The sequence below is a fragment of the Triticum urartu genome, chromosome 1A, assembly GCF_056163025.1.
Source record: "Triticum urartu cultivar PI428250 chromosome 1A, HENAU_Tu73, whole genome shotgun sequence".
Classification (NCBI taxonomy): Eukaryota; Viridiplantae; Streptophyta; class Magnoliopsida; order Poales; family Poaceae; genus Triticum; species Triticum urartu.
This window is the reverse complement of record NC_141873.1, coordinates 544528367-544555511: the sequence shown is the minus strand read 5'-3', so window position 1 is coordinate 544555511 and position 27145 is coordinate 544528367. Positions and strand designations below refer to the sequence as shown.

The following is a 27145-nucleotide window of genomic DNA, read 5'->3' as shown; positions in this document are numbered from 1 at the left end:
TGACCGCATTTGAACAAAAATTAATTAGTCTTCATTCAGAAATTAATGAGAACACACTACAGCACAAGCCAAAACATTTATGCCTGGCAAGGAAGTAAGCAAAAAGGCTAACATCATAGCTGGTGCAAAAAATAGCAAAAGAACCACCAGAACATTTTGGTTCAGTTGCCTGCCATGATCTACAGAACAGGATTAAGGTATCTTTCCATCCAAGGTTCCAATTATTTACCCTGCCAGGGTACATTCAAGTTTGAACAAAGACCAGCAGTCTAAGCACAGCGCACAAAAGCACAACCGACGCTTCTGTAGGCTCCCCTGACCTTCAATTCTCAGGAAAGAACACCAGATGATCCAGGAGGAGGCACAGCAGAACCTGCAGTCTTGGGTGGCGACGACATCACCACCTTGTGCTTGTACATCTGCCACCAGTTCGCCTGCGCCTCTTCGGCAGTCCGGAAGGTCCAGATGTGCGGCTTGGCCTTCTCCCGCGCGATGAGGATCTCCTCTACTTCCGCCCTCCGCTTCGTCTTGAGCGAGAGACAGTCAACGAGATCACCCCACTTGCCGAAGCAGGTGTCAAAATCCCCGTGGCGGTAGTAGGTCTGCAGCTGGTGGAGAGGGGTATAGCAGAACCATAGCGCATCGAAGCACTTTATGCAGTCCAGCCGCGGTGGAGGTGGGCTGGCAGCGCTGGTCGTTTCAGGCTTCTCTTTGGGCTCCATGCTTATAACCGCCTAACAAGAAAGGGATTTACATGTGAGATATGCTCGCATTACTAGAACCACACAAAACAACAGAAATACAGAAGAAGACGGATCGGAAGAAAAGGATAACCCTTCTCACCTTCCTCACCTCACCGCTGCTGCTGCCACAGCGGCTTGGGGGTACTGGTCTACTGGACAAGCCCTATTTTGATAGAGATATCAGATTTTGGAGATGTGACTAGGCACAAGTGAGAGCATACATACAAATAATGATACTGCAAACTATCCAAGTATAGTGTTACAAAATCAAATTTTCTGGATAATAGTTAACATCGCGTAAACGAAAATGTCTTATTATAAAGTACATATATTCTTAAAAGGTTCACTAATTAGTAGGTCAATTTTTTATAAGGCCTGCCAGTAACTATCAAGCTTATCCCTCAGCAATTCTTCATTGGCCATCTTTCTTGTACTGTCATTAATGACTAGTAGTACGGATCAGAGCAAGATACTAAACATATTTTGGGCAAGATCGGCCATGATGTAAACATGAGGGCAATCTTAGTTATACTGTCCTTAAGATTAAAGTCTTCTTGTAGCTAGTTACTGAAAAAAGTATACTGACCAAAGATATCTTATTGCACCGGGGATGGAAAGGAAGTGCAAATTGTGTGTTTTGTAATACTAGAGAAGGGATAGATCACTTGTTCTTCTTGTGCCCTGTTGCTAGATATGTTTGGCATGTGATCAAATGTATGTTTAATTTGCAAGAGATGCCTGGTGTTTTTTATGGTATCCCTGTCTGGATTAGTCAGCTCCCTGTTAGTAGTAGAGGGTTTGTAGCTTGTGGAGTAGCTGCTGTAGTTTGGTCAATTTGGAAGACCAGGAACAACGCGTGCTTTAACGGAATCATCATGCCCTCAGATCCTACTGGTATTGTGTGTCCAATATTGCATTATATTAATTACTGGTCTGGTTTGCAGAGGCAAAAAGTTTAGAAAATTGTGTCGCAAGGCGGCAAGAATTCTGGTCATGGTGGCCCATGAGTTTCTTCAGCCAAAGACAGGGATGTGCACCAGCCATTCCCAGGCTTGGAGGGCCCTGATCACATGGGACAAGCATTATCGCAAACACCTATCAAGCGAAATCCTTTCTTTCACATGTAAACTTGAACATGCACTCGAAAAATCATGCAGCAAGTACTCATCGAGAAACAATCAACGTTATAGTCTCACAATATCAAATCTACGGCAAGTACTCGTCATCTAATACAAGAATCAGGAAATAAAATAAAATTGAACAAACAGAGGATGAAAGAGGAAGGAGGGAAGGGGGGGGGGGGAGGGGGGGGAGGCAAGGGCGAGGAAGGAGAGGGGAGTGGTGGCTACCTGCCTATAGACTGGTCGCCGGCGTAGTTCCGTGCGGCGGCGTTGGTGGGCGGGAGCGGCTGCTCCACGCTGCTGGTGGGAGCGGCTGCTCGACGGAGGGAGGCGCTGCTGGTCGGCGGGGCGGCGGAGGCTTCGGCAGGCTGGGTGCGCCGCGGCGGCGGGCCGGCGGCGGCCAGGAACGCTCGGGAAGGAATGATCTTGGGGGGAGGGAGGCGCACTTCTGGATGGCCCAGATCCTCTTCAGTTCCCGCAGTTGCTTCTTTCCATCGACACAACACAACTCTGTGATAACCTGATACAGTTAAACGGGCCGCCGCTCCGCAAACCTACCTGGATGCCTTTTCGTTAACCGGGCCGAGAGGCTGTGGGCCGTGTGGCCACGAGAGGACGATTTTGTAACGAACTGACCTCTCAAAGTATTCTCAAAAAAAAGGAAAAAAAAAAGAACTGACCTATCAAACTACTACGTTCTCTCGATTCTGAAAAAAAAACGAAAAAACTACGTTCTCGGTGTCTTTTGATTTATTTCTCAAAAAAAAAAACTCTTTGATCCCCCCCCCCCGAAGTGTCGCCCCACAGCGCGGCCGGCAGGCGGTGGACCATCGCGATGGAGCTCCTGGTTCGATCGTTTCTGCCCTTTTGCCTCCCTTTTTGTGTACTGTGATGTCGGAACTGTGTTACTCTCCTTTCAGCTCCCTTCGTGGTCTTTCTTCTTGTCCTCCTCCATCTTTCCGACAACACAGATCAACGCCGCAACAACTCCCTCCCGTCCTCGAGCGGAGGCTCGATGGTGGAAGTCTGGAAAAGATCGACACGAAGGAGGCACCAATGGAGTAAATGGCAAAAAACTATCACAATACGGGCTACAAAAAACTATCACTTTTCTTAAAAATTTTAAATGCTACCACAAATTTGGTTCGTTGGTCCAAAAAACTACCATGTCGCATTGATGACTATGTTGGTTAACTTTAAACCTTATTATGATAGCTCGGGTCCACTCATCAGGTCGATCATTAGGTTTGACAGTCGTGGCCGATGAAGGGACCTTTGCTGGTCGTCCGGCGTTGCTCTGCATGGTTGTGACAGTCGTGTCCAGTGGGAAGCAGCAGCGGCGGTGGCGGCGGGCTGGAACCGCCCATGCTCCCTGGCTACTCCCCGCCCGTGCTCGAGCTCGTTGCCAAGCTGGGTGTGGTCGACAGGTGCGACGGTTGGCGGTGTGGCGTCCGGCCCGAGCGTCGACGACCGCGGAGCTCCTCCTCCTCTCTGCTGCAAATCCCCATTGCCCCGGCTGTCCTTCCGTGGGTGATGCCATGGCTGAGTACGAGCTCGACTCCGACCACCGGCGAGCCACTCCGAGCTGCCCATCTGTCGCCCTCCTTCCATCTTCTTCGTGTTAATGGCGTGGTGTGGTGGGCGACCCTGGTGGCGGCAACCGCCGTAGCTGCGCCGGGCGTGGTGCTGGCGGACCCTAGTGGCGGCGCTCCCCATGGCGTGGTGGTGGCCAACCCTAGCGACGCGGCCGTGGCTCTGTCAGGCGTGGTGCTGGCTGCGGCAGCCGTGGTGGTGCACGACGATGGCTCGGGAGAGAGATCGGGGAAGAAGAGGGAGAGAAGAAAGATAAGTAAGAGAGAGAGAGAGTGTGCCTACATGTGGGACCCACATGTAGTTAACGGTCAAATAAACAGTCAACACACGGTTTTTTAGGAGCAGACTTGATCTGTCATAAACCGGATTAATTCTAAATCACACGGTCTCATTTGGATTTTTTGGAACAACGAACCAAATAGTGATAGCATTTTGAAAAAATTAAAAAAGGTGATAGTTTTTTGTAACCCTAGCTTGTAATGTGGTAATTTTTTGCTATATACTCGGCAACAACCAGCTGCAAAACAGAGCACCTGGGGAGATCAAGAATGAGGAAAGGAGTCATACAAGTGCAACTTTTACTTCTGTTTTTTTTTTGATGGAAAGGTGACTTCAGTTTTAAATCCTGTGTGGGAAGATCCTTTTATGGAAGACCAAGAACCTGTACAAAAATGATGAATATGCATGCTATGTCCATCCGGTGGCCAGTTCTTGCTCAAGTTTGATTCGTAGTTGACATGTGTCCTCCTTCATCAGCGATTTATAATCTCCGCTTCTAGTGCGTTCTTGCAAAAGAATAGAAGCTGGCACGAAGCAAAGATAACCTCTCCTACATTGTTCATGAGAATCATTTCAAGCCCCGCCAAACCATCATCCAAAGAGAAAAGCCGTCCACAAAGAGCGCTAACTAGTCCGGTTGGGCGACATCCAATGAGTTTCACGGGGACGCTGCACATTGACATTGGAACTTCAGAACCAATCACGGGAGATTTGCTTCACATCTCGTATGGAACTTATGTAGCTGCATATTAAATGTTAATACAATCTAAAAGGAATGTTTTGTATCATTCAAAAAATGTTCAATGTGTATTTAAAGAAATGTTGAACACATATTTGAAAAATATATTTAAAACATGTTCATCATATATTTGAAAAATGTTCAACATGTATCAAAAATATTTCAGATGTATACAAAAATGTAGAACGTGTATAGTAGTCATTTACTTAAAAAGGTAAAAATAAAATAAAAAATAAAACCCAAAAACCCTGAAGAAAACAAGTAAAGGAACGAGAAAACCCGAAAAACTATTGAAACCCAACACAGGAAACACACAGAAAAAAACCCAGTGCGGAAGCTTCTAATGCTCCATCCGTTTTTATTTAATTCGCATATTAGCTTTTTCTCGGGTCAAACATTCTGAACTTTGAGCAAGTTTATACTTGTTACATTTTCTAAAAATGATTTTTGCGGGGTAAATAGGGAGTTTTATTTCATAGCAACATGGATTACAGTCTGCTAAGGCAAGAACATGAATAAAAGGAGGATTGTGCTGCAACCAACAAGCGGTACTGTGAGCCATAGCCATACAAACATAATTGGCGAGACAATGTGAAACCATATTAACCGAAACAAACTCTTGCTCCATCACGAGTAACTTGATTTTGCGGATGAGGTAAACATATGGTGATTTAGATAGGGTAGCATCAGTCAAAGAGGATAAAGCTTCCACTGAATTTGTCCGACCGAGAACAAGGAGATTAGACCATTGGAGGGTCATCCAATGAGTTTCACGGGGACGCTGCACATTGACATTGGAACTTCAGAACCAATCACGGGAGATTTGCTTCACATCTCGTATGGAACTTATGTAGCTGCATATTAAATGTTAATACAATCTAAAAGGAATGTTTTGTATCATTCAAAAAATGTTCAATGTGTATTTAAAGAAATGTTGAACACATATTTGAAAAATATATTTAAAACATGTTCATCATATATTTGAAAAATGTTCAACATGTATCAAAAATATTTCAGATGTATACAAAAATGTAGAACGTGTATAGTAGTCATTTACTTAAAAAGGTAAAAATAAAATAAAAAATAAAACCCAAAAACCCTGAAGAAAACAAGTAAAGGAACGAGAAAACCCGAAAAACTATTGAAACCCAACACAGGAAACACACAGAAAAAAACCCAGTGCGGAAGCTTCTAATGCTCCATCCGTTTTTATTTAATTCGCATATTAGCTTTTTCTCGGGTCAAACATTCTGAACTTTGAGCAAGTTTATACTTGTTACATTTTCTAAAAATGATTTTCGTGGGGTAAATAGGGAGTTTTATTTCATAGCAACATGGATTACAGTCTGCTAAGGCAAGAACATGAATAAAAGGAGGATTGTGCTGCAACCAACAAGCGGTACTGTGAGCCATAGCCATACAAACATAATTGGCGAGACAATGTGAAACCATATTAACCGAAACAAACTCTTGCTCCATCACGAGTAACTTGATTTTGCGGATGAGGTAAACATATGGTGATTTAGATAGGGTAGCATCAGTCAAAGAGGATAAAGTTTCCACTGAATTTGTCCGACCGAGAACAAGGAGATTAGACCATTGGAGGGTCAGCCCCCCCCCCCCCCCCCCAAATCAAAAACAATAAGAAGCATGAATCTCCGCTTCTAGTGCGTTGTTGTAAAAGAAACAGAAGATGACATGAAGCAAAGTGAACCTCTCTTGCATTGTTCATGAGAATCATTTCAAGCCCTGCCAAACCATCATTCGAAGAGAAATAATTGTTTAAGAAGAGGGATAACTAGTCCAGTGGGGGCGGCATCCAAGGAATTTCGAGGGGATGCTGCACATTTCGAATTTCAGAAACCAACCACGGGAGATCTACTACCTTTAATAATCTTTTCAATGTTCAAATGCTTCACATCTCGTATGGAACTCATGTAGCTTCACATGAAATGGTAATACATTGTATAAGGAATGTTTTGGATCATTCAAAAAAAATGTTCAATGTGTATGTTCAAGACATATTTGAAACATGTATTTAAAAACATGTTCATCATGTATTTGAAAAATATTCAACGTGTATAAAAAATATTTCAAATGTATACCAAAAATATAGGTCATGTATTGAAAAAAGTAGTATTTACTTAAAAATTAAATAAATAAATAACATAACATAAAAAACTAGTAGAAGAAAAGAAGTAAAGGAACACAAAAAACCAAAATACTGTTGAAAACCAACATAGGAAACACACAGGAAAAACCCAGTCCAAAAGCTTCTAATACTCTCTCCATTATTGTTTAATTCACATATTAGCTTTGTCTCGGCCCATCTTTCTAAACTTTAACCAAGTTTATACAAAAAAATTGACATCCACAATACCATTAGAATCATCATTCATTGTATTTTCATATCACATATATTTTTAATTATAAAAGTTTATTTTTTAATAAACTTAGTCAAACTTTATAAGGTTTGAGTTTGATCAAAGCTAATATGTGGAGGGAGTACTATACTTCCTTCCTCCACCCGTGTTTATTAGGCCCACTCTTATTTTGTCTTAATTTTTGATCTATAAATTTAACAAACAATATGTGAAGTATATGTCACAAAAATTACATTGTTGAAAAGGTTTTTCAAATACAAATCCAACAATATATTTACCATATACATTATATTTTATATTAATCATATAGATGATTTTTTTTTGCAAAAACATATAGATGATTATAATAAACTAAGGGTCAATAGACCCGGACGAAGGTTGTACAAGATAATGTATGTATGCGTGGTGGATCTCGGCCCTTGCCGGCAGGAGGGCTCTGTTTTCAGTTGTTCCTTCACATTTTGCTAGGGCTTGTGTCCTGCTCAGGAAGACGAGATGGCGGCGCCTCCCTGAAGATGAAATAAGGTTCTCCCCTCCCAGCACCCATCCATGGTGTGTCTATCATCATCGATGGGCGTGAGGAGGTGTGTCTCCAACGGATTTGTTCTTGATGGATTTGCTCAGATTTGGTCGTAGTTCGTCTACGTTCATGTGTTTTTAGGTTAGATCCTTCCGATCTACGCTACTCTTCATCGGTGGTGGTTACTGTTCTGCTGCGCTGGTTTTATGGGACCTTACCACGATGACTTGCCGACTGTCTAATACAACAAGTCTTGCCCGGCTCCGGCGAGGAAAGGGCAATGACGGCGGCGCGTCTTCGCCTCGCTTCAGTACTTGTAGTCGTCGCTACGTGATCTACAGATTTGGATGTATTAATTTTTATTATTTTTAATGTTCGTTGTACTACCATAATTAAAGATGAATAAACTGGAAGTTTTCTAAGAAAAAGTATACGGGTTTGACTCATCAAAGATACAAGTGCGACAACTGTGCAAGCATGTGCGTCGCTGACTGGCAGACGACACGACCACCGCACAAGTGTGCATTAACAAAAAACAGAAAGATCTAGCCCGCGCCCCGAGGAATCTTTCCAAGGCAAAAAACAAGGCAGCAGTTGGGCCACGCCCCGGTGCGCTGTCGAACGGCGGTTGGGCCTGTTGGCCGAGCCGCAGCCCGGCCACTTGGGCAAAAAATCACCCATCCCATCCATCCGTCCAGAACCTTCCGAGGCCACGCTCCCGACGCGTGCTCTAGAACCTTCCACAGCCTTCCCGACGCCTCCCGACGCCCGCGCACTGTACGGACGGGTATTTAGCACTGCGGCCGCCACTCCACTCCACCCCCCGCGACCGCCCGACGGAATTCACCCACCGTCTCCCTCATTTCTTTACCCACCATTTACCTTATTACCGCACAAAGATCTCGCCCGCCGCCTTCGATTCCGTCCCAAAAATCCGAGCTTTCAGCGGGAGCAGGGCTGGTTGGTGCCCGATCCGAGCTTCTTCTTCCTCGGCGCCGCCGGCGGAGCTTTCTTTCTTCTCGGGCCTGATCCGATTCGTGCTCTTCTTGCTTCGGTAGGTGGGGCGGGGGTCGGCCATGGACGCGATGCCGCCGGAGGGCATTGTGAAGGAGGAGGAGGTGCTGCTGCACGAGGAGCGCACGCACCCGGCGGCGGCGCCGCCGCAGCAGCGGCAGGACGGGGCGCTGCCGCGGCCGATGGAGGGGCTGCACGAGGCCGGGCCGCCGCCGTTCCTCACCAAGACGTACGACCTGGTGGAGGACCCGGCCACGGACCAGGTCGTGTCCTGGGGCCGCGCCGGCAACACCTTCGTCGTCTGGGACCCGCACGTCTTCGCCGAGGCCCTGCTCCCGCGCCTCTTCAAGCACTCCAACTTCTCCAGCTTCGTCCGCCAGCTCAACACCTATGTGAGTCAGAGTCTCCCTCCCGTGTCTTGGTGCTGATGCATCTTGCTAATTTCTTAGTCATGGTGCTAATTTGTTCTGGTAATAAGGGGATGGGGAAGTAGAAGAATTTTTCTGCTAGTTAATTACTCGATCTTGCTGCTTTTCTGTCCTGTCATGACTGCAATTAAGCATATGCATCTTTGTGTTAAGAAGACGGCAGCATATTCGTGTGTAGCTGGTCTAGGTAAATCAGCAGCATTTCAGATAACCACTGTGCTCTTCAGATTGCGATATGAGAACTGGATCTGTTGCTGTCCAGGGTAATGCTCTGATAACTGAACTAGTCATAACTGATAATTCCAAACTACTGTAGATAGACTAGGATTTAGGAAAGTCTAAATAAAATAAACTAGGATTTTGATAACATCCAGCTTCTGTGTGTGTTGTATTCTACTTGAGATTATTTAATTAATAAGTGTAAATTAAGCCAGCCACTAGTGTACAAGGGCTTTTCAGCTTTAATGGAAGTACATCCTAGTTCTAAAACTTTTAACATTGTACTGTACTGATTGTGTGTGTGTGTGTGTGTGGAAATCTTCTGAATGTGCTTATTCTTGAAGCAAGTCCTGCAATGAGCTTCATCTGACGGTGAGGCATGGAGATGAACTCTCCAGAAAAAAATTGTATCATCCTGACATCATTCCTTGAACTTCTTATTGTAGCTAGATGGAACAAGATACTGGATGAAGTACAGGAACAAGATTGTTTTGTTCTAGAAGACTCTACTGATGATATAGTGTACTGATGATCAAGCTATAATCTAGAAGTTACAGCATAGCCATGTTGCCTTGTGACTGTCTCTGTTGTGAGTTCTGTCCATGGCCTAACCGTGGTCGTTACTTACCTCTTGCAATCTGCAGGGATTCAGAAAGGTTGATCCTGACAGATGGGAGTTTGCAAATGAAGGTTTCCTTAGGGGTCAGAGGCATCTTCTCAAGACGATCAAGAGAAGGAAGCCGCCATCCAATGCGCCCTCATCACAGCAGCAGGCCCTCACATCTTGCCTGGAGGTTGGTGAGTTTGGATTTGAGGAAGAGATTGACAGGCTCAAGCGCGACAAGAACCTCTTGATCACAGAGGTAGTGAAGCTAAGGCAGGAGCAGCAAGCTACTAAGGATAATGTGCAAGCCATGGAAGGCAGGCTACGAGCTGCTGAACAGAGACAGGCCCAGATGATGGGGTTCTTGGCAAGAGCAATGCGTAACCCACACTTCTTCCAGCAATTAGTCCAGAAGCAAGATAAGAGGAAGGAGCTTGAAGATGCCATCTCGAAGAAAAGAAGGCGGCCTATAGACAATGCTCCATTTTATGGTTCGGGGGCAACAACAAGTCAGAGCGAGCAACTTGATTCACAGTTCCTGTTTGATTCTGGTGTCCTCAGTGAACCTGGAATGAACGGGATGGAGAATTTAGCGCAGAACATTCAGGAGCTTGGGCAGGGCAAAACAGACGAGGAGAAGAAGGATGAAGCTAATGGGCAGCTGGACATCAACAACGATTTCTGGGCAGAGCTATTTTCTGATGATTTTGGAGACGAAGACGGGTCTGGGCTGTCAGAGTTGGAGGGAAGGAGACCTGAAGATATCGATGAACTGGCTCAGCAGTTGGGGTATCTGAGTTCTACTAGCCCGCAGTAGAGTTTTGTTCACAGTGGTTCACTTCAACCAACAAACATTGCTTCTTCAGTACTACTATTGCAGATCATCTTGAACAATCTGGTATATTTCGTGTTCAATAACACAAATATCATAATCTTACTAATAAGTGTAGTGAAAATATGGTAACATGGTAATTAACGCAGTGACACATGTATGATTTGTGTTGCCATAAGTCTGCAGGAGTGAGAGTTAGTGTAGTGGTTGGATCTTTGAGAACATGGTTGAAACCTACATGCCTGTTTTCATTCTTGATTGGTCTGCTTTATGGCTTTCCCTCTTTTGCTACTTACTGAAGCTTTCTTGTTTGTTCATTAACCAGATTTAGTTGATTGGTGGCAACATGACTGGCTATCTGAGGTGTTCCATACCGGAGATTGGAACACCTCTGGGTAGGGAGTAGAAGCTGAAGACTAATTGCTGTAAGTACTCGCCTGCCTCTCTCCACTTGCATAAGTCATGTCATTTACGAATTGTTCTAGAATTCCCGCAAAAAAAGGAGTTGTTATAGAATATAACAATGTTTGATTTCTTCAATGCAGGCGTCGCTTGATGGAGACCCATGACGTGTATTGAATGGTTACCTAAACTCGTAATTCTGAAGAAGATGGTCCAGGTAGTCGACATTCGGTTGTTCTGAGCTGGTGTTCAGCAGCAGTAGCTGTGGAAGTGTGTTACTGTATATACTCGTTGGGTGAAGCTTTGTTGTGAAAGTCTGATCTGTAGTCAGCCGTTGGCATCTGGGTGTGGGTTCAGTCATTTCTCCTTCTGCCGTCCATTTGCCAATTTACCTTACTTTTAGGGCCTGTGTCCTGTGTGATGATTGGTAGTGTATGCTGCAACCTCTGTTATATTGAGATAATAAATGTTGATAACCTTTGCAAGGTACTATTGATTAGTGGTCTTATTATTGAACTCGAAGCTAAGGACAATCACCCTTTAGGCAATGTGCACTGATAGGCAGTTCTTCATCAATCATGTTTAGTTTCCTCGCACCCTGCACAAGGCTAGTTTAAGTTTATCGAAACTGCGGGGCACACAACAGTTCCCGGCCGGTATGCAGTGTTGGAATATTTGTATAGAGATAGAGTTGTATAGAGAGAGAACTTCTCCAGTTTAAACCTGTATCTCCTCTATCTCTTCTTCTGTTCCAAACTCTACCGATCAATCTGTCGATCGTTTTCTTGTACGCCACGGCAATGCCCATATAAATACAAGTGCGGCCCAAGCAAAGGGTTTAACGCTTCCCAATAATCTTACATGGTAATCAGAGCGACTTCTTCCTAAGATCAAAAGGAGATCGCATCTAGACAAGCCGTTCTTCAACCTATCGCCATGACTACTGCTTCCACCACCTCCAGCACCATGAGTGCTCTCGCCACGTCCCTTGCGTCCACCTCCACCTTTGCCCCTTCCTCCTCCTCCACCGCATCCTTTACCACGTCCCTTGGATCACCCCCCCAGGAGAAGCTTATGAGGAACAACTACCTCATGTGGAAGGCCATCGTGCTGCCTCAAATCAAAGGCGCACAGATGGGCCACCACCTTGATCCGGCGAGCCAGGCGCCATCGGAAACCCTCACCATCACCAAGGATGGGAAGGAGGAGCAGATCGCCAATTTCGCCCGAGTTCTCTGGTATGCACAGCAGCAACAGGTTCAGAGTTTTCTGATGGGTTCTCTGTCTCGCGAGATTCTTGCACAGGTGGTTACCCTTCAGACACCGGCGGAGGTGTGGGCGGCGATCGAAGCTATGTTTGCTGCCCAAACCGAAGCACAGGCGATCAATACTCAGATGGAACTCACAAACCTCAGGAAGGGTAACATGTCCATGTCAGAGTACTTAGCCAAGATCAAGATACTCACGGATGAGATCGCCTGCACCGGAGCTGCCATGTCTAGAGGCGAGATCGTCTCCCAAGTTCTGGCCGGCCTCGACCTCGACTACAACCCGGTCGTGTCGGCGCTTGCTGCGCGGGTTGAACCTGTGACCGTCCAGGAGCTATGCACGCAGCTTCTCAGTTTTGACGCACGCCTCAATCTTCTCCATGGGATGAACGTGCGCCAGTCTTCGGCTAACGCCGCCTCGCGTGGCCGTGGTACTGGCCGTGGGCGCGATCAGGGAAGGAACCGCAGCAACAGCAGCGGTGGTGGCGGGCGCGGCCGCGGCAGCGGACCAGGTGCTCGATCCGGCGGGGGCGGCTACACCAGCACCAATGCTCCTGCCCGTTCTGGAGGGGGTGGCTTCAACAACAATCACACCTCCTCTGGACCTTCCTCAAGCAACCGTGTTCGGTGTCAATTGTGCAAGAAACCGGGCCATGAGGTCATGGACTGTTTGGCATCGTTATGATGAAGACTACGTTCCTGACGCCCGTCATGTCGCTGCCGCAATCAGAGAGCAAGGAGGAGATGGCACGGTCTGGTACGCCGATTCAGGGGCCACTGATCATGTCACCAACGAGCTTGAAAAACTCTCCATGAGGGAGAGATACCTCGGCAACGATCAAATTCACACTGCAAGCGGTGAAGGTATGGATATTTGTCACATTGGTCAAGCATCTATTAATCCCCCTACTCTTAAACGTGATCTTATTCTAAAAGATGTCCTTCATGTTCCACAAGCCGACAAAAACCTAGCATCCATGTCTTGTTTATCTGCCGATAATAATGTTTTCTTTGAAACTCATCCAACATATTTTTTCATCAAGGATCGGGCAACGAGGGAGCTCATTCATCACGGTAGATGCATTGGAGGCTTGTATCCCATCACATCCGGAGCACTTAGTCGAAAGCGTCGTCATCAAGTTTACTCCGTCATCAAGCCCTCCTTGACGAGATGGCATCAAAGATTAGGACATCCTTCTTCGATCATAGTCAAGCAAGTAGTGAATAAAGGCAATCTTCCATTGTCATCTAGTCAAAAAATTGAGTCTGTTTGTGATGCTTGTCAGTGTGCAAAGAGTCATCAACTCCCTTATCCTAAGTCAAATAGTGTGTCTCGTGCTCCATTGGAACTTATTTTTAGTGATGTATGGGGTCATGCAAGAGATTCTTTTGGAAGAAAAAAATATATTATGTTAGCTTTATTGATGACTTTAGCAAGTTCACTTGGATATATTTGCTTAAGTTTAAATCTGAAGTTCTTTCCATCTTCCAAGAATTTCAGAAACTTGTTGAGCGTCAATTCAACAGAAAGATTATTGCAGTCCAAAGTGACTGGGGAGGAGAGTATGAGAAACTCAACTCTTTCTTTCATGACATTGGTATTAGTCATCATGTCTCTTGCCCTCATGCTCATCAGCAGAATGGCTCCGCCGAGCGTAAACATCGCCACATTGTCGAAGTAGGTCTATCCCTTCTAGCTCATGCATCCATGCCCTTAAAATATTGGGACGAAGCCTTTATTGCTGCCACTTATCTTATAAATCGTCTTCCCAACGAAGTAATTGGTCATATCACTCCTTTGGAAAAATTGTTTCATCAAAAACCAGACTATAACTCCTTGAGAATTTTCGGGTGTGCTTGCTACCCTAATCTTCGTCCATATAATCATCACAAACTTGAGTTTCGTTCGACTCAATGTGTGTTTCTCGGTTATAGTAACCTTCACAAAGGATACAAGTGTCTTGAAATCTCTACTGGACGAATCTATATTTCTCGTGATGTTATATTTGATGAAACAATATTCCCTTTTGAAAAACTTCATCCAAATGCCGGAGCTCTTCTTCGTGCAGAAATTGCACTTATTCCGGAATATGTATCTAGTCCAGATCACGGGGGTGAGTTAAATAGTGCTGATCATGTGACTAATCCTAAAGAAAATATGGTTTTTGATGGTAAAAGTGCAGCTTCAGGACGTGATTTTATGCAAAGAGATGCAGCCAAAACTGTCACGGGATCCCAGGAAGATTTGAGCGGCAGCAGAACAGGATCCGAGGAAAATCCCCGCGTCAGGCTTGGCGCGCGATCCCAGTCGATTCCCTCCGTGTCGCATGCGCCAGCCGACAACAGCCCAGGCAGCGTGGGCCAGCCTAGCCAAACCGGCGCGGGCCAGTGCCGCTTCCCGAGCGCCACGCGTGCGGCTGATGGGCTGGTGGCCGACCAGGAGACAGGCGCGGGGCCCAGCACCAACGTCTCGCCCCACGCATCCGAGGAGACAGCCAGCGAGGGTGACACGCGGCGCGGCTCCACTGGAGCGTTGATCGCGAGGGAGATCCCTGTCGCCTCGGATCTGGAGCGGTCTGTCGCGGCTGATCCAGATCGGTCTGGCGCAACGGATCCGACCGGATCTTCTGTGGTTGCAAATTCTGCTGGTGATTCTGATGCGCCAGGTATTCCACTTCGACACACGAGGTCTCGGTCTGGTATTGTTAAGAAGAAAGAATACACTGATGGCACTATAAGGTATGATAAAATTAAACGTGCTTTTCTTACTAGTATGGGTGAACCAACTCATTTGCATGATGCACTTGCTAGTAAAGAATGGAAAAAGGCTATGGATGTTGAATATGAAGCACTTATGAAAAACAAAACTTGGTGTCTAGTACCACCAACAAAGGGCATAAATGTCATAGATTGCAAGTGGGTATACAAGATTAAGAGAAAATCTGATGGAAGCATAGACAGATATAAGGCAAGGTTAGTTGCGAAAGGTTTCAAGCAGAGATTTGGTATTGATTATGATGATACTTTTAGTCCTGTTGTTAAAGCAGCTACAATTCGACTTGTGCTATCTGTTGCGGTTTCCAAGGGTTGGAGTTTAAGGCAACTAGATGTTCAGAACGCGTTTCTTCATGGTGTTCTGGAAGAAGAGGTTTTTATGCGGCAACCACCAGGTTATGAGAACAAAAATTCACCTAATTTTGTTTGCAAGTTAGATAAGGCTTTATATGGTTTGAAACAGGCCCCAAGAGCCTGGTACTCAAGGTTGAACACTCAGTTACAACAACTTGGGTTTACACCATCTAAGGCAGATACCTCATTGTTTTTCTATCAAAAAGGAAATGTCATTATCTATGTTTTAGTATATGTTGATGACATTATTGTTGCTAGTTCAAGTTCAGATGCTACCACTTGTTTGCTTAAGGATTTAAAGATGGAGTTTGCTCTTAAGGATCTAGGAGATCTTCATTATTTCCTTGGCATAGAGGTCAAACAGATAAAAGATGGTATACTTCTTTCACAAGAGAAATATGCTCATGACATACTCAGGAGAGTAGGGTTGGAAAACTGCAAACCTGTAAGTACACCAATCTCAACCTCAGAAAAACTCACAGTTGATAGTGGAGAAGCACTTGGACCTGAGGATGCAACAAACTATAGAAGTGTTGTGGGTGCATTACAATATTTAACTCTTACACGTCCTGATATTTCTTACTCTGTGAACAAAGTGTGTCAATATTTGCATGCACCTACTACCACTCATTGGACTGCAGTTAAAAGAATTGTAAGGTATCTGAAGTTCCCAGAAGGACTTGGACTGAGAATTGTCAAGTCTTCGTCTATGCTTGTGACTGCTTATTCAGATGCAGATTGGGCAGGATGTCCTGATGATAGAAGGTCTACAGGTGGATTTGCTGTTTTTCTGGGAACAAATCTTATATCATGGAGTGCAAGGAAACAGGCTACAGTTTCAAGGTCAAGTACTGAGGCAGAGTATAAGGCTCTAGCAAATGCCACAGCTGAAGTCATGTGGATTCAAACATTGCTTTATGAGCTCGGAATTAAGACTCCACAAGCTGCAAGATTATGGTGTGATAATATTGGTGCAACCTATCTTTCAGCTAATCCTATTTTTCATGCACGTACTAAACATATTGAGGTTGATTTTCACTTCGTCAGAGAAAGAGTAGCTCGCAAACTGCTTGACATACAGTTTATACCCACCGGTGATCAACTGGCTGATGGTTTTACAAAACCTCTCACTATGAGGAGACCTGATGAGTTTAAGTTCAATCTCAACCTTGGAATAGCATAGGTTTAGATTAAGGGGGAGTGTTGGAATATTTGTATAGAGATAGAGTTGTATAGAGAGAGAACTTCTCCTGTTTAAACCTGTATCTCCTTTCTATCTCTTCTTCTGTTCCAAACTCTACCGATCAATCTGTCGATCGTTTTCTTCTTGTACGCCACGGCAATGCCCATATAAATACAAATGCGGCCCGAGCAAAGGGTTTAACGCTTCCCAATAATCTTACATGCAGATGACGCTGCAATCCAGCGGAGTACAAGTGCTCGCTCACTGCATCTGATGGTGGCCGCAGCATGTCTGTCGTGTTTATCGCTTGCATAGCAGCCCTCTAAGTTGAGGGATGTAGAATGATCTGCTAGCCGCTTCACACGAGGAAAACCTGGATATGCCAACATACATTCAGCCCTGAACCACAAAGGCGGCCAAGCAGTTCACTCACAAGTCACAATGTAACATGCTTATCTTTTTCTCATGCCAACTATCATGCAATTTATCAAATTCTAATGTTCCTAGCAATGACTATTACTAAGCTTTTGATGAGCACACGTGGTAATTGTGCAGCAAAACTCCATGAAGTGTCTCAAACCGATGACGCGGTAGCTGTAGGGCGCGGCTTTAAATCAGGCCGGTTAATGGCCACGAACATGGCTGTGACCTGCAAACCTGATTGCAAAGAGGATGTCCACTTGTAAAATCACCAAGGTACACTGCTGATGTGCACAGAGTATTCAGGTGTTGGGGGAGTGGGCTTGCAAGGTCCTTCCAATCTCTTGTATATATAGTTAAATTTTCCTGACAGTTATTGAATTCGGATCAATCTGGTTGTTACTCTATCATCTTTGATCAATTATTAGCCGCAGTTTGAATCGGAAAGTCATGTGCACCCGTTGAAGTGATTTAGAAGTTACTCTATCATCTTTGATCAATTATTAGCCGCAGTTTGAATCTGGTTGTTACTCTATCATCTTTGATCAATTATTAGCCGCAGTTTGAATCTGGTTGTTACTCTATCATCTTTATATACATGGTAGGACCGCTAATCGAAACTCAGTTGGTGAATCTGTTGTTGGACTGCTGCTGCCGAGGCTAGAGAAAATCCACCACTATCGCAGGCTACCTGTAGTTGTCGATTGAAAATCCAATGCATCATCCACTCTGTTGTGATGAGCCATTGCATACCAAAAAGGGACTGGCTGGGTGCCAGTCGACTGAATTCCCAATTTGGGCCAATCGCTGTTCTTCATCCTTGATCTCCGATCTAACGATGGCAAAGTCGTCTTCCAACTCCGGATGCATCTTCTTCCAACCGCCCCACGAACCATCGGCCGAACCGTTGGCCACCATCGCCTGCTGCCGGCGGCGCTACTGCGCAGCCTCGCCGCCCCCGCCCTCCCCGAAACCTCCTCCCACCGCCGTGTTGCCGCTGCCCCGGCCATCCCTTTAGGGCCGGGCCATCGTTCACCACCACCGTGCTGCCCCCCCCCCCCCCCCCAACCGCCCTGCTGCCTCCCCCACCCCCACACTATGATAGCTGATGGGGTAGCCTGCCCAGCGAGGTTCTTCCTCCCACCCGTCTGTTTATCCGTTCAACCAAAATTGACTGACCTCAAATTTGGAAGTCATGCAATTGACATGTAGTTATTGTGTACCAAAAAGGATCACAAGGGGGTGGGTGTACCACGGAACAACATGACTGAATCTAGCGGAACATGAGGAGGTTGCCAGTAACCAAATTATGATAAATTATGCACATAATCAAGTAGAGGAATCAATACTAAATGGATGTATAAATAAATATGACAGTGGTCAAAAGTGAAAGGAAGCAAATTAGTCATATTTGAATGGATTGCTCTGAAAGACAGGAAAACATAGAAGCAGTGGCGGAGCCAGAACTTTTTTGAAGCCCGGGCAAGCTTGAGCCTAAGTCTAATTTGGAAATCAAAATCAAGTGTTTCGATAAACAATATATAAAATCGTCCCAAACTTCGAAAACACAAACATCCAATAGTAATGAAGTGAAAATATGAACATATCAGTCATGCAAAATGTAATTTTAATGTGAGCTAGTATATGATACATCAATATTCAGTTTTATACACTACCAAAATCAGGTTCTTTGTCAAGTACCAAAGTACTCGGCGAAGGCCGGTATCACAGCTCAGCAACTAGTTTGCCGAGTGCAACACTCGACAAACCCTACTTGAAATACCCCCTTTCAGCAAAGAGAGCTTCGTCGATTTCCTTCCATCGGATACTTGATAAAGACTTTATCGAGGGTTAAAATGAGCTACTCGATAAAATAAAGTAGGCTAACGGCTAGTTAGACAGATATGGCGCTTGCCACGTGGCATGTTGTCTTTGCCGAGTATCTTCCGTACCATACTCGGCGAAGACAATACAATTGAAGGGTGACACATGCCAATTGCAGTCTTCGGCAAAGCGTTCGTTGGTTTGCCGACTATCTTCCGTACCTTACTCGCGGAAGACAGGACAACTGAAGGGTGACACATGTCCTTGATGTTTGCCAAGTGCAGTCTTCGGCAAAGCATTCGTTGGTTTGTCGAGTGCTGCCTTTAGCAAGCGTTCGTAGGTTTGTCGAGTGCTGCCTTTAGCATGATACTAGGTGAAGAAGGTTCCATTGCAGTTAACGTGTCCTTGATGTTTGTCGAGTGCTGCCTTTAGCAAGCGTTCGTAGGTTTTCTGAGTGCCCCCTCAATCACACTCGACAAACAACTTTCGGCAAAAGGGCTGCTCAGGTCGCACCATGTGTCGCCCATTGCCAAGTGTCCTGGAGAAGGCTCTCGCCAAACTGTCCTAGGAGCTTCGAGATATTGCCATGTGACAACATAAGTCATAAAACAAGGCCATGCATAGAACTAAACTTGTCATGTTACTTGTAAAAATATATCTATCAAAATTAGCATCCAAACATCCTAGAAGGCACTATACAACAAAAACAATTGAATTTCTAATGCACATAAATTAAGAGTTGCGATTAGTGAACATATTCAAAATAGAGAGCTTGTAAAAGAAAAGAGACGGGCATAGTACTGAATATATCAGTATCACGAGGCAGTCGCCGCACCATCTAAACTCAAAATTTAGCCCTAATCTATCAATCTTCAAATTAGTTAGAAATTTTACCTAATCAAGAGAAAGAAGAGAAAGGCACTAGACGAGGAGGATATAAGCCATTCCTAGACATGGATCCGCTCCACCCGCCACCGGCCGTGCGCCTAGGGCGGCCTCCCGATTCGCTCGCCGCCGGTTCGTCTCTATAGTCCAGCTTATTTTTCCCTTTTTTTTCGAGGGGCAGAAACGAGCAGCCGAAGTGGTGGCGTCGTTGTGACTGCTCGTTTTGGAAGAAGGGAATCGCAGCCCATGACTGATGAACATTACGCCGACTGCACTTGATAGGCCTTGTTAATTAGCCCTTGACAACGCTTGATAGGAACCCATTGTTGTGTTCTGCTCAAAAAGGAAAAAATGAGCCCATTTATTTATCACGTATCGTACACTTCTGTCCGGACAAACGACGATGTATAACAGATTTTGCCTCATTGTTTATCAGGTGTGTACACTGTCCCGTGGCCGGCGAGCCCGGGCAAGTGCCCGGGGTGGCCGGGCGCTGGCTCCGCCACTGCATAGAAGACGAACATCAATGCTTTTGTAGCAAGTCCACTAACGCAACCTCGCCGTCACGTGGCTGCGCTAACCCATCTTTGAGCCCTTGCGAGCATACATATGTATACACGATGACGAAGATTCCTGTGGAACATTCCCTCCTTATGCGTGTCCATAAACAAATAACACTTAACCTCTTGTTGGCTGGCATTTGAAAATGCTTGAGGCCATGACAACATGATCGACGGAACATCATCAGTACACACATTGAAGTACTTGCAAATAGAAATATATTAGAGGCAATATTCCTAGAAATCCTTTCTCAACTTATTGTGAACTAGTTCATCTTTAATACCATAAGAACATCAAACAAATCAGCAACACCATCTCATATATATAAACTAGTAGTGGGATGACTCTACATCAGGCCACGAGGCAAAGATCTAGCCATCATTCGATGACCCGAAGATAGTGAAATCTGCCTTGAGGACGCACTTCGATTCTATAAGATACCCTCTGGACTTATCCTGGAGTTTCTTGAGTGGCAAGAAGGCTATCCATCCCCACCCTTCTGGATGTGTACACACCAAGAGATCTGCCATCACCTCAAAAGTAAGATCAACGGTTATTATCAGGGGGTTACAAACAGTATTTCACAGACCACACTATAGTTGCTAGGGGAGTGAATTGCAAGAAACCACCACATTTGGGGCTTATCTAGCAGAAAACAACCTGGTCGCTAATCATTTGCAAAAGCCACCGCGTATTCAGTAAAAGTGTTGCAGATTGCACTGAACATGTAATTTGGCACGGTTGAGGGTGTTTCCGACAGGTGGGGCCCAAAATAATCACACACAGACCCCTAGTAGATTTAAAAAAAATCAATCAGCCCCCTGGACCATGCCCCCGCTGCCGGAAGGAGGTGGAGCGAGGAGGAGATGGATAGGAGTGAGCCGGCGAGCGCGGCGTGCGCGTCGCGGTGGCCGACGGCGACGGTGAGCAGGCCGATGCGTCCCCGGCAGAGCGCCATGGCCTCCTGCTCCGTGAAGACCCCTCGCGGTCTCCCTTTTTTCTGTCTGTCTCTCGTCCCCGTCTCTGAAGCTCTCTGTCTTTTGAACAGAGGATGTGCGCCACCGCCTCCTTCAGTTCGTCGCGCCGCCACCTAGTTCGCCGGATTCGCTGTCTGCCGGCCCCCTTCTCCGCCTGGAGCTTCGTCACCTGCACCCGCGCCCCGATCCGGTCGTCCCTGCCGCCAAACTCCACGTCCCTGCAGTCCCGCGCTGCCGCTGCTTCATGTCGAGCGAGCAGAGGACCGCGTCGTCCCTGCCTCGCCCGCTCTTGGACCTCTGCGTCATCCTCACCGCCCACTGGTGAGCTCCTTCCGCCGCCTCCGGTCCCTTTCTTATCCTCGTGTCGCGCCGCTGCTAACTTCTCCGCCTCGCCGTCGTTTTGCTGCAGGAGCCGAGGCCGTCGCCCCCTCTCAGTTCGTCGCGCCGCCTCCAGTTCCGCCGGATCCGTTGCCTGCGGGCCCTTCCTGGCCGGATCCCGCCGCCGCGCTGCCGTTCCTCGCCTGCAGCTCCGCCCAGCTGCCGCCGTCCTGCTTCTTCCCGGTGAGAGTAAGGAGATGCCCTCCGGGGAGGGGGGGTGCTTGATTGCTTTTCTTTTATAAGATCCAGGGAGGTATATGTCAATTTGTTGCCAAATCAGCTCCTTACAGTCCGGCCCCACTAGTCAGAAAATGGTTAAACGGGCTAAATCACATGTTCAGTGTTTTTTGCAAAATGTTTACTGAATGCGCGGTGATTTTTGCAAATGATTAGCGAGCAGGTGGTTTTCTGCAAGATAAACCCCAAATGTGGTGGTTTCTTGCAATTCACTCTTGCTAGGGAGATCTTAACTTGTAGTTCTAGTGAGGTATTTCCCATTCTTTTGGTCCAGGATGGACAGAGTAATTTGAACCACCTTCCTGGACAGCTCATCCGCAGACTCCCGGTACAATCCCAAGGCGAGGCAATCAGTTCTGCGCCTCTCACCACGCGGATACATGCCAATGTACCTGTTGGCAAGAATGGGAAGTGATACTTCAAATATAATTGCGTACCCGGGAAAATGTATTTGAAGAATGTGGTTAGTTATGAAATCAGAAAGTCGTGTCTGAGCTTGGGTGTAGGCAGGTACACCCATTAACTCCGAACATGACTTGGCGGCATCAAAATTAGAGTCTTAAAATTATACAAAAAATCTAAGCAAAACATGACTACAGTAAAATATAGTAAAAATGTTACTGTAAATATACTAGAAGTAGAGTTCTTTGGTTCCATGCTTAGAGATCATACTAAGATGTCCTGTTGGAATATCTGAAGGGACAACAGACCTTGCCTTGCACAAAGACTTGGCCATCGGTAATGTCTGTTGAGTTGACACAAAGCACTAAAAAATGCTTCTGGCCACTAAGTGTAAGCTAAAGCATACGTATAAGCAATAATATCGGATAACACATGCATCGTATATATATAATTAATGATGCAACTGGTAACAGGTGAATACCATTTGTGCCCGCCAACTTCAAATTTAGGAGAACGGACAAAGTTCTGAGAATCCAATTCTTGGAAATTGTTTATGGTCCAAGTGTATGTCCCTTTGATGAATCCCTTCTTCTGGATAAAGAGGTTCTGAACTGTGGTAGCTTTCTTTTGAACCACGACGGCCTTCTTTTCAGGAGAAGAGACATCAATTTTTAATATCTCCACACCAAAGACACAACTATCATCAACTAGAAAAGCAGATGATTTCAGTAGCTCCTGAAGAGAAATCAAGCATTCCTTGTTCGAGTAGCCATTCTGGAAAGCGTAGTTGTGGCTAGCTGTGTTTAGGTAAAAGTTAGTAAACTAGAGAAATACAAACTTGAAAATATTCCAAATAACATATAATCAACTTTTTCCCGCAAGGAAAAAACATATAATCAACTTTCACCCCTGTTAAGCATTTAAGGAGAGATGAAAGTAGTGAAATCCATCCAAAAAAAGATTATCAAAGTAAAAAGAACATGTCTATGTACTCTGGAAGACTATAACGGTGTTTGAATCAGAAGAGTCTCAAGTGTGACACACATTGCAGTCAACGGATAAGCTTCACAGCGAAAAAAAAAATGAAGTGACTTGTTAATGGGAAAAGGAATTGACCATGTTACAACATTTATAGGTATTGATTTGTAATGATGGAATGTACAGCTCAAACTTGTGATGCACTAAGACTATATAGAGTCCTAGCTAATAGGATGGCTCTACTTTTTGTGTGTGGGGAAATAGGATGGATGTACTTGAAAAAACACATTCACGAGTCTACCTTTGTATCCATAATACATTCCTTTTGAATGGTTGAATATTGACAACTCAAAGTCTGCATGCACCGTGTGACCTGGCTCCAAACATCCCTGGGACATCATAAGAGAAAGAGCAACATATGGATTTCCTTTATCATCTTGTTTGTGCTTTGGAGTCACTTGAGCATCTTGTTTGTGCTTTGGAGTTACTTGCAGGCACCTGTGAAGGGAATTGAAGAAAAACAAAGTAAGTCTAGAAGTCATAACTAAATCAAGCCTGATTTCTTCACTTCAAGCATCCTATCAAGCTTCATTGTCTGGATGTTTTCATGGGTGTGCGAGATTGTGGTTGATATTTCAACCTGACTGAAACATGATTTCTGAGTAATCAACATCCTAAATTATTATGTACTTAGCTAACAGACAGCTACTATATCCACTAGAAAAAACCAGATGGTATTTATATACATCTAATACATTAATTTTGTAAATTTCCTTTCGCGTTATGATGCATACCAATTGTACCCAGAGCAGTGAAAAGGAGCAGATAGCGCTGAGGTAGCTTTCGTCTCAAGTAGCGCTGAGAAGTCATGAACCTTCCATTCTAAGTCTGGAACATGGGTCTTTCCTAGTGGTGCGGGAGCTGAAATTTGACAATGCATAAATCAACATTATATAACAGAGGAAAAAAAGAGTGTGGTATGAGCAAATTTATGTGCAGGTTGCAGTTCCAGCAGATAAACAAGTTGCAATATTCACCATGGGGAAAATTGAAGGGTGCAGAATAGCTAGCTCTCTATGTTCATGTTATATGATTGAAAATCTTGCATACAGTGATTTGTGAGAAGTGACCACTAATATATTATCGTAGTTATCATGTGACAAATCTGGGGTACAAACGACATAACATGCACTCTTCTCTTCTTCTATTTTCTTTGTTTTGAAGAGGCCACTTTCCTCACATATAAAAATAAATAGCGAGAACTAAGCGCTAGTTCAGTGGCAAGAGTGATAAGGTTGTTGAACCCACCCACCCCCGTTTAAATTGTCGCCATTGGGATGCTATCTGAGTTTATTCGCGGAGAGATCTCACTTGTACCTAACAGCGGAATGTTAAGGAAAGGGATCCTCCCCCTTTAGCCCCCCTTTTTCTCGTATATAAATAGTCTCTACTGCTGGTTGTGATCTACAACAAGCATTAGGACCAACACTGTAATTTACTGATGGCGTTTCTGCAAAAGGGTGCTGCATTCAACACACGAGTATGCAGTCATCTTGTCGATTCATCGACATGATGGTGATGGCAAGCGCTTCCTCAGTTTAAATAAAGCCACAGTCTCATATTTTTAACCTGACATGTACTCCTACTTAAAAGGGATTGGTGTGAATTGCGTCAGACTTTTTGTTTATAGCAGAATAAACAGCCTGAAGTTGAATTGGGCGGGCAAACGTACCTGTGCTGCCGGAGTTGCCCATAGCTCCTTCCTCTTCTTGGCCTGCAAGTGAAATTGGTCGTCGCACCATGGTAAGGGCACAAAGAAGAAGATACTCCGACCTCATAGCTTCATCAAACAGTTACTAAATAAAGGCATACAAAAATTTGTGCTACTATTCATATTGCCACAGTGCAGAGGTACAAGACAGTTGATATATACGGCGGCTTCAGTAGGTAAGTCATCATCAAACTAATGAACAATAAGAACCTAATTAAACCCGATTTGTTTCGCAGACGATCTCCAGGAAAGTCAACTCAATACTAAGTCGCACTGCATGCCAAGCCCTGAAAGTCGAAACCCTGCAATGTAAAAGGCGAAAGCAAAAGTGGGAGAGAGTAGAAGACCTGGCTGGCGCAGATTCCACAATGGATTGGCTTCCTCCAGGGACGGCGTCTGCTGGGGCTCAGGGCTTCTTTATGAGGGAGGCTGCCTCCTCTGCCCCGAATTCTACGGCTGGTTTCCGGTAATCGGACGATTCCGGGATTTTTCTCCCCCGAGGACTGAACCCGTTCCGTGCCTTTGGACCGGCCGCCCGCAGGCCGGATCGAGAAAGGAACGGGCCAACATTCTTGGCTTGGCTCGGCCCGTCGACCGGCAGGCCCACTTTTCCTGCTGTAGGCTGCAGCTAGCTTCTAACGTCGTCGCTGAAGCTGTTGGGCCAAGCGGTTTCCCAGGACGCTCAAGTGACCACGCGGACACATGATCCCCTCTCGTTAGGGTTTTTTCTTCCTCCCGGCGGCGCTCACACGTTGTGGAGATCGCGACCCCCCCCCCCCCCCCGCCTCTTTACCACCGATCACTGACGCCCTCCCGGCGGCCGGCATCGTGGCTGATAAGAGGTGGGTCTAGGGAACATCCCGCCGGCGGAAACCGCTGTTTTTCTCGGGCAAGAGATCTGATGGAGGGTTCAACGTCGGCGTCTGAATCGGCGATGAACGACATGGAAGCAATGATGAAAGAGCTAGGTCTGAAAGAGGATGATTTGGTGGACATAGTGGTGGAAGACGGCGACATACCGGAGGAAGCGGCCCGCTGGATGGCAATCGCTCGTGTGCACATCGAGAAGCAATATAGCCAGTACTGGTTCTTCCGCAACATGAGGGTCGCCTGGGATCTAGCACAAGAGGTCAAATTCCGACCACTGGAGGATAACCTATACACGTTACAATTCTCTTGCCTTGGTGATTGGGAGCGTGTAATGGAGGATGGGCCATGGACTTTCAAGGGCAAGGCGGTCGTTACCGAGCCATCTGATGGAATCACCAGACCATCAGCGATTAGTTTGAACAAGATTGAGATGTGGATCCAAATTCATGACCTCCCGGAGCTGTTCTTTCCCTTGATCAAGTCCCTGGCTGCAACCGTGGGTGATTTTATCTATGGCGAACCCAAATCCCAGGATTTTGAGGGTAATTTTTTCAGGGTGCGTGTAAAGGTGGATGTCACGAAGCCTCTCAGGAACGCAGTCTCGTTGGTGGTGAAGAAGAAAAGGGAGATTTTTAGGGTCAAGTACGAGAGATTGCCCGACTGGTGTGCTGTCTGTGGTATGCTGGGTCACCTGTTCAAAGAATGTGGCGAGGGAATTCATCCCCCATCGGCCCTTGTTTTCAAAAACCTCAGGGCAGATTGGTTCAAGGGACTGGGCCGTGGCCCGGGTGCAGAGAATGCCCCGGGTGGAGGCAGGGGGCGCGAAAGAGGCAGAGCTGGCCGCGGCGTAGGCCGTGGAGCAAACCAGCGAGGAGCAGGTCAGCATGATAGCACACAGTGGATGGGCCGGGATGACCCATGTAACGCCCCGAGACCGATGTGCCAGGTGTCCTCCAGTTATTCGCTGTTGTGGCATTATCATTGCTCGCATGTCATGCATTGCATATCATGTCATCATGTGCATTTCATTTACATACATGTTCGTCTCATGCATCCGAGCATTTTCCCTGTTGTCCGTTTTGCAATCCGGCGCTCCTAGGTCATCCGGTGTCCCTTTCTACCTCTTTTCGTGTGCGGGTGTTAAACATTTCCGGATTGGACCGAGACTTGTCATGCAGCCTTAGTTTACTACCGGTAGACCGCCTGTTAAGTTCCGTACCATTTGGACTTCGTTTCATACTCCAACAGTTAACCGAGGGACCGAAAAGGCCTCGTGTGTGTTGCAGCCCAACACCCTTTCTAAGTGGTCCAAAACCCACCTAAACCTCCTCCATCACCTCGGTCGTTCGATCACGATCGCGTGGCCTAAAACCGCACCTCATTT

General features: G+C 45.8%; 3 protein-coding genes and 1 pseudogene across 11 annotated transcripts; 2 read left to right on the top strand and 2 right to left on the bottom strand.

Moving 5' to 3' along the window:
• On the bottom strand, nucleotides 1-2368 carry LOC125527495 (uncharacterized protein C227.17c). 4 transcript variants are annotated; one of them, XM_087530424.1, is made up of 3 exons: nucleotides 2093-2367; nucleotides 844-906; nucleotides 1-734 (listed from the first exon to the last, which is right to left on the bottom strand). In XM_087530424.1, the coding sequence occupies exon 3, from the start codon at nucleotides 720-722 to the stop codon at nucleotides 330-332; it is 393 nt and encodes a 130-aa protein (XP_087386550.1). In that variant the 5' UTR covers nucleotides 723-734; nucleotides 844-906; nucleotides 2093-2367; the 3' UTR covers nucleotides 1-329. The 4 variants fall into 4 exon arrangements, with proteins under 4 accessions (XP_087386550.1, XP_087386554.1, XP_048547980.1 ...); XM_087530428.1 differs by having other exon boundaries at nucleotides 2097-2367; XM_048692023.2 differs by lacking the exon at nucleotides 844-906 and having other exon boundaries at nucleotides 2097-2368.
• Nucleotides 2369-8097: 5729 nt separating this feature from the next.
• On the top strand, nucleotides 8098-13806 carry LOC125527466 (heat stress transcription factor A-2c). 2 transcript variants are annotated; one of them, XM_048691976.2, is made up of 5 exons: nucleotides 8098-8339; nucleotides 8438-8785; nucleotides 9685-10542; nucleotides 10802-10901; nucleotides 11022-11370. In XM_048691976.2, the coding sequence occupies exons 2-3, from the start codon at nucleotides 8456-8458 to the stop codon at nucleotides 10459-10461; spliced, it is 1107 nt and encodes a 368-aa protein (XP_048547933.1). In that variant the 5' UTR covers nucleotides 8098-8339; nucleotides 8438-8455; the 3' UTR covers nucleotides 10462-10542; nucleotides 10802-10901; nucleotides 11022-11370. The 2 variants fall into 2 exon arrangements, with proteins under 2 accessions (XP_048547933.1, XP_087386537.1); XM_087530411.1 differs by lacking the exons at nucleotides 8098-8339; nucleotides 8438-8785; nucleotides 9685-10542 and adding an exon at nucleotides 13190-13806 and having other exon boundaries at nucleotides 10796-10901; nucleotides 11022-13010.
• Nucleotides 12372-12508, top strand: LOC125533328 (small nucleolar RNA Z247; annotated as a pseudogene).
• Nucleotides 13807-20519: 6713 nt separating the features above from the next.
• Nucleotides 20520-24874, bottom strand: LOC147992452 (ubiquitin C-terminal hydrolase 12-like). Of its 5 annotated transcripts, none has more exons than XM_087540595.1 (6): nucleotides 24853-24874; nucleotides 23911-24041; nucleotides 23422-23596; nucleotides 22624-22939; nucleotides 21975-22132; nucleotides 20520-20671 (listed from the first exon to the last, which is right to left on the bottom strand). In XM_087540595.1, exons 1-6 carry the CDS (start codon nucleotides 24872-24874, stop codon nucleotides 20520-20522), a joined length of 954 nt encoding a protein of 317 aa, XP_087396721.1. The 5 variants fall into 5 exon arrangements, with proteins under 5 accessions (XP_087396721.1, XP_087396718.1, XP_087396725.1 ...); XM_087540592.1 differs by having other exon boundaries at nucleotides 23422-23618; nucleotides 23915-24041; XM_087540599.1 differs by having other exon boundaries at nucleotides 23422-23621; nucleotides 23960-24041.
• Between the last annotated feature and the right edge of the window lie 2271 nt (nucleotides 24875-27145).

Excerpts from the sequence above, each read along its gene's own strand:
- LOC125527495 (XM_048692023.2), bottom strand. The coding sequence starts at position 722 with ATGGAGCCCAAAGAGAAGCCTGAAACGACCAGCGCTGCCAGCCCACCT.
- LOC147992452 (XM_087540592.1), bottom strand. The coding sequence starts at position 24,874 with ATGGGCAACTCCGGCAGCACAG. Across the intron at positions 22,940-23,421 it reads AATGTATTATGGATACAAAG|CTAGCCACAACTACGCTTTC; the intron begins GTAGACTCGTGA and ends ACCTAAACACAG. Across the intron at positions 20,672-21,974 it reads ATACCTCACTAGAACTACAA|ATCTCTTGGTGTGTACACAT; the intron begins GTTAAGATCTCC and ends AGGTGATGGCAG.
- LOC125527466 (XM_048691976.2), top strand. The coding sequence starts at position 8,456 with ATGGACGCGATGCCGCCGGAGGGCATTGTGAAGGAGGAGGAGGTGCTG. Across the intron at positions 8,786-9,684 it reads TCCGCCAGCTCAACACCTAT|GGATTCAGAAAGGTTGATCC; the intron begins GTGAGTCAGAGT and ends TGCAATCTGCAG.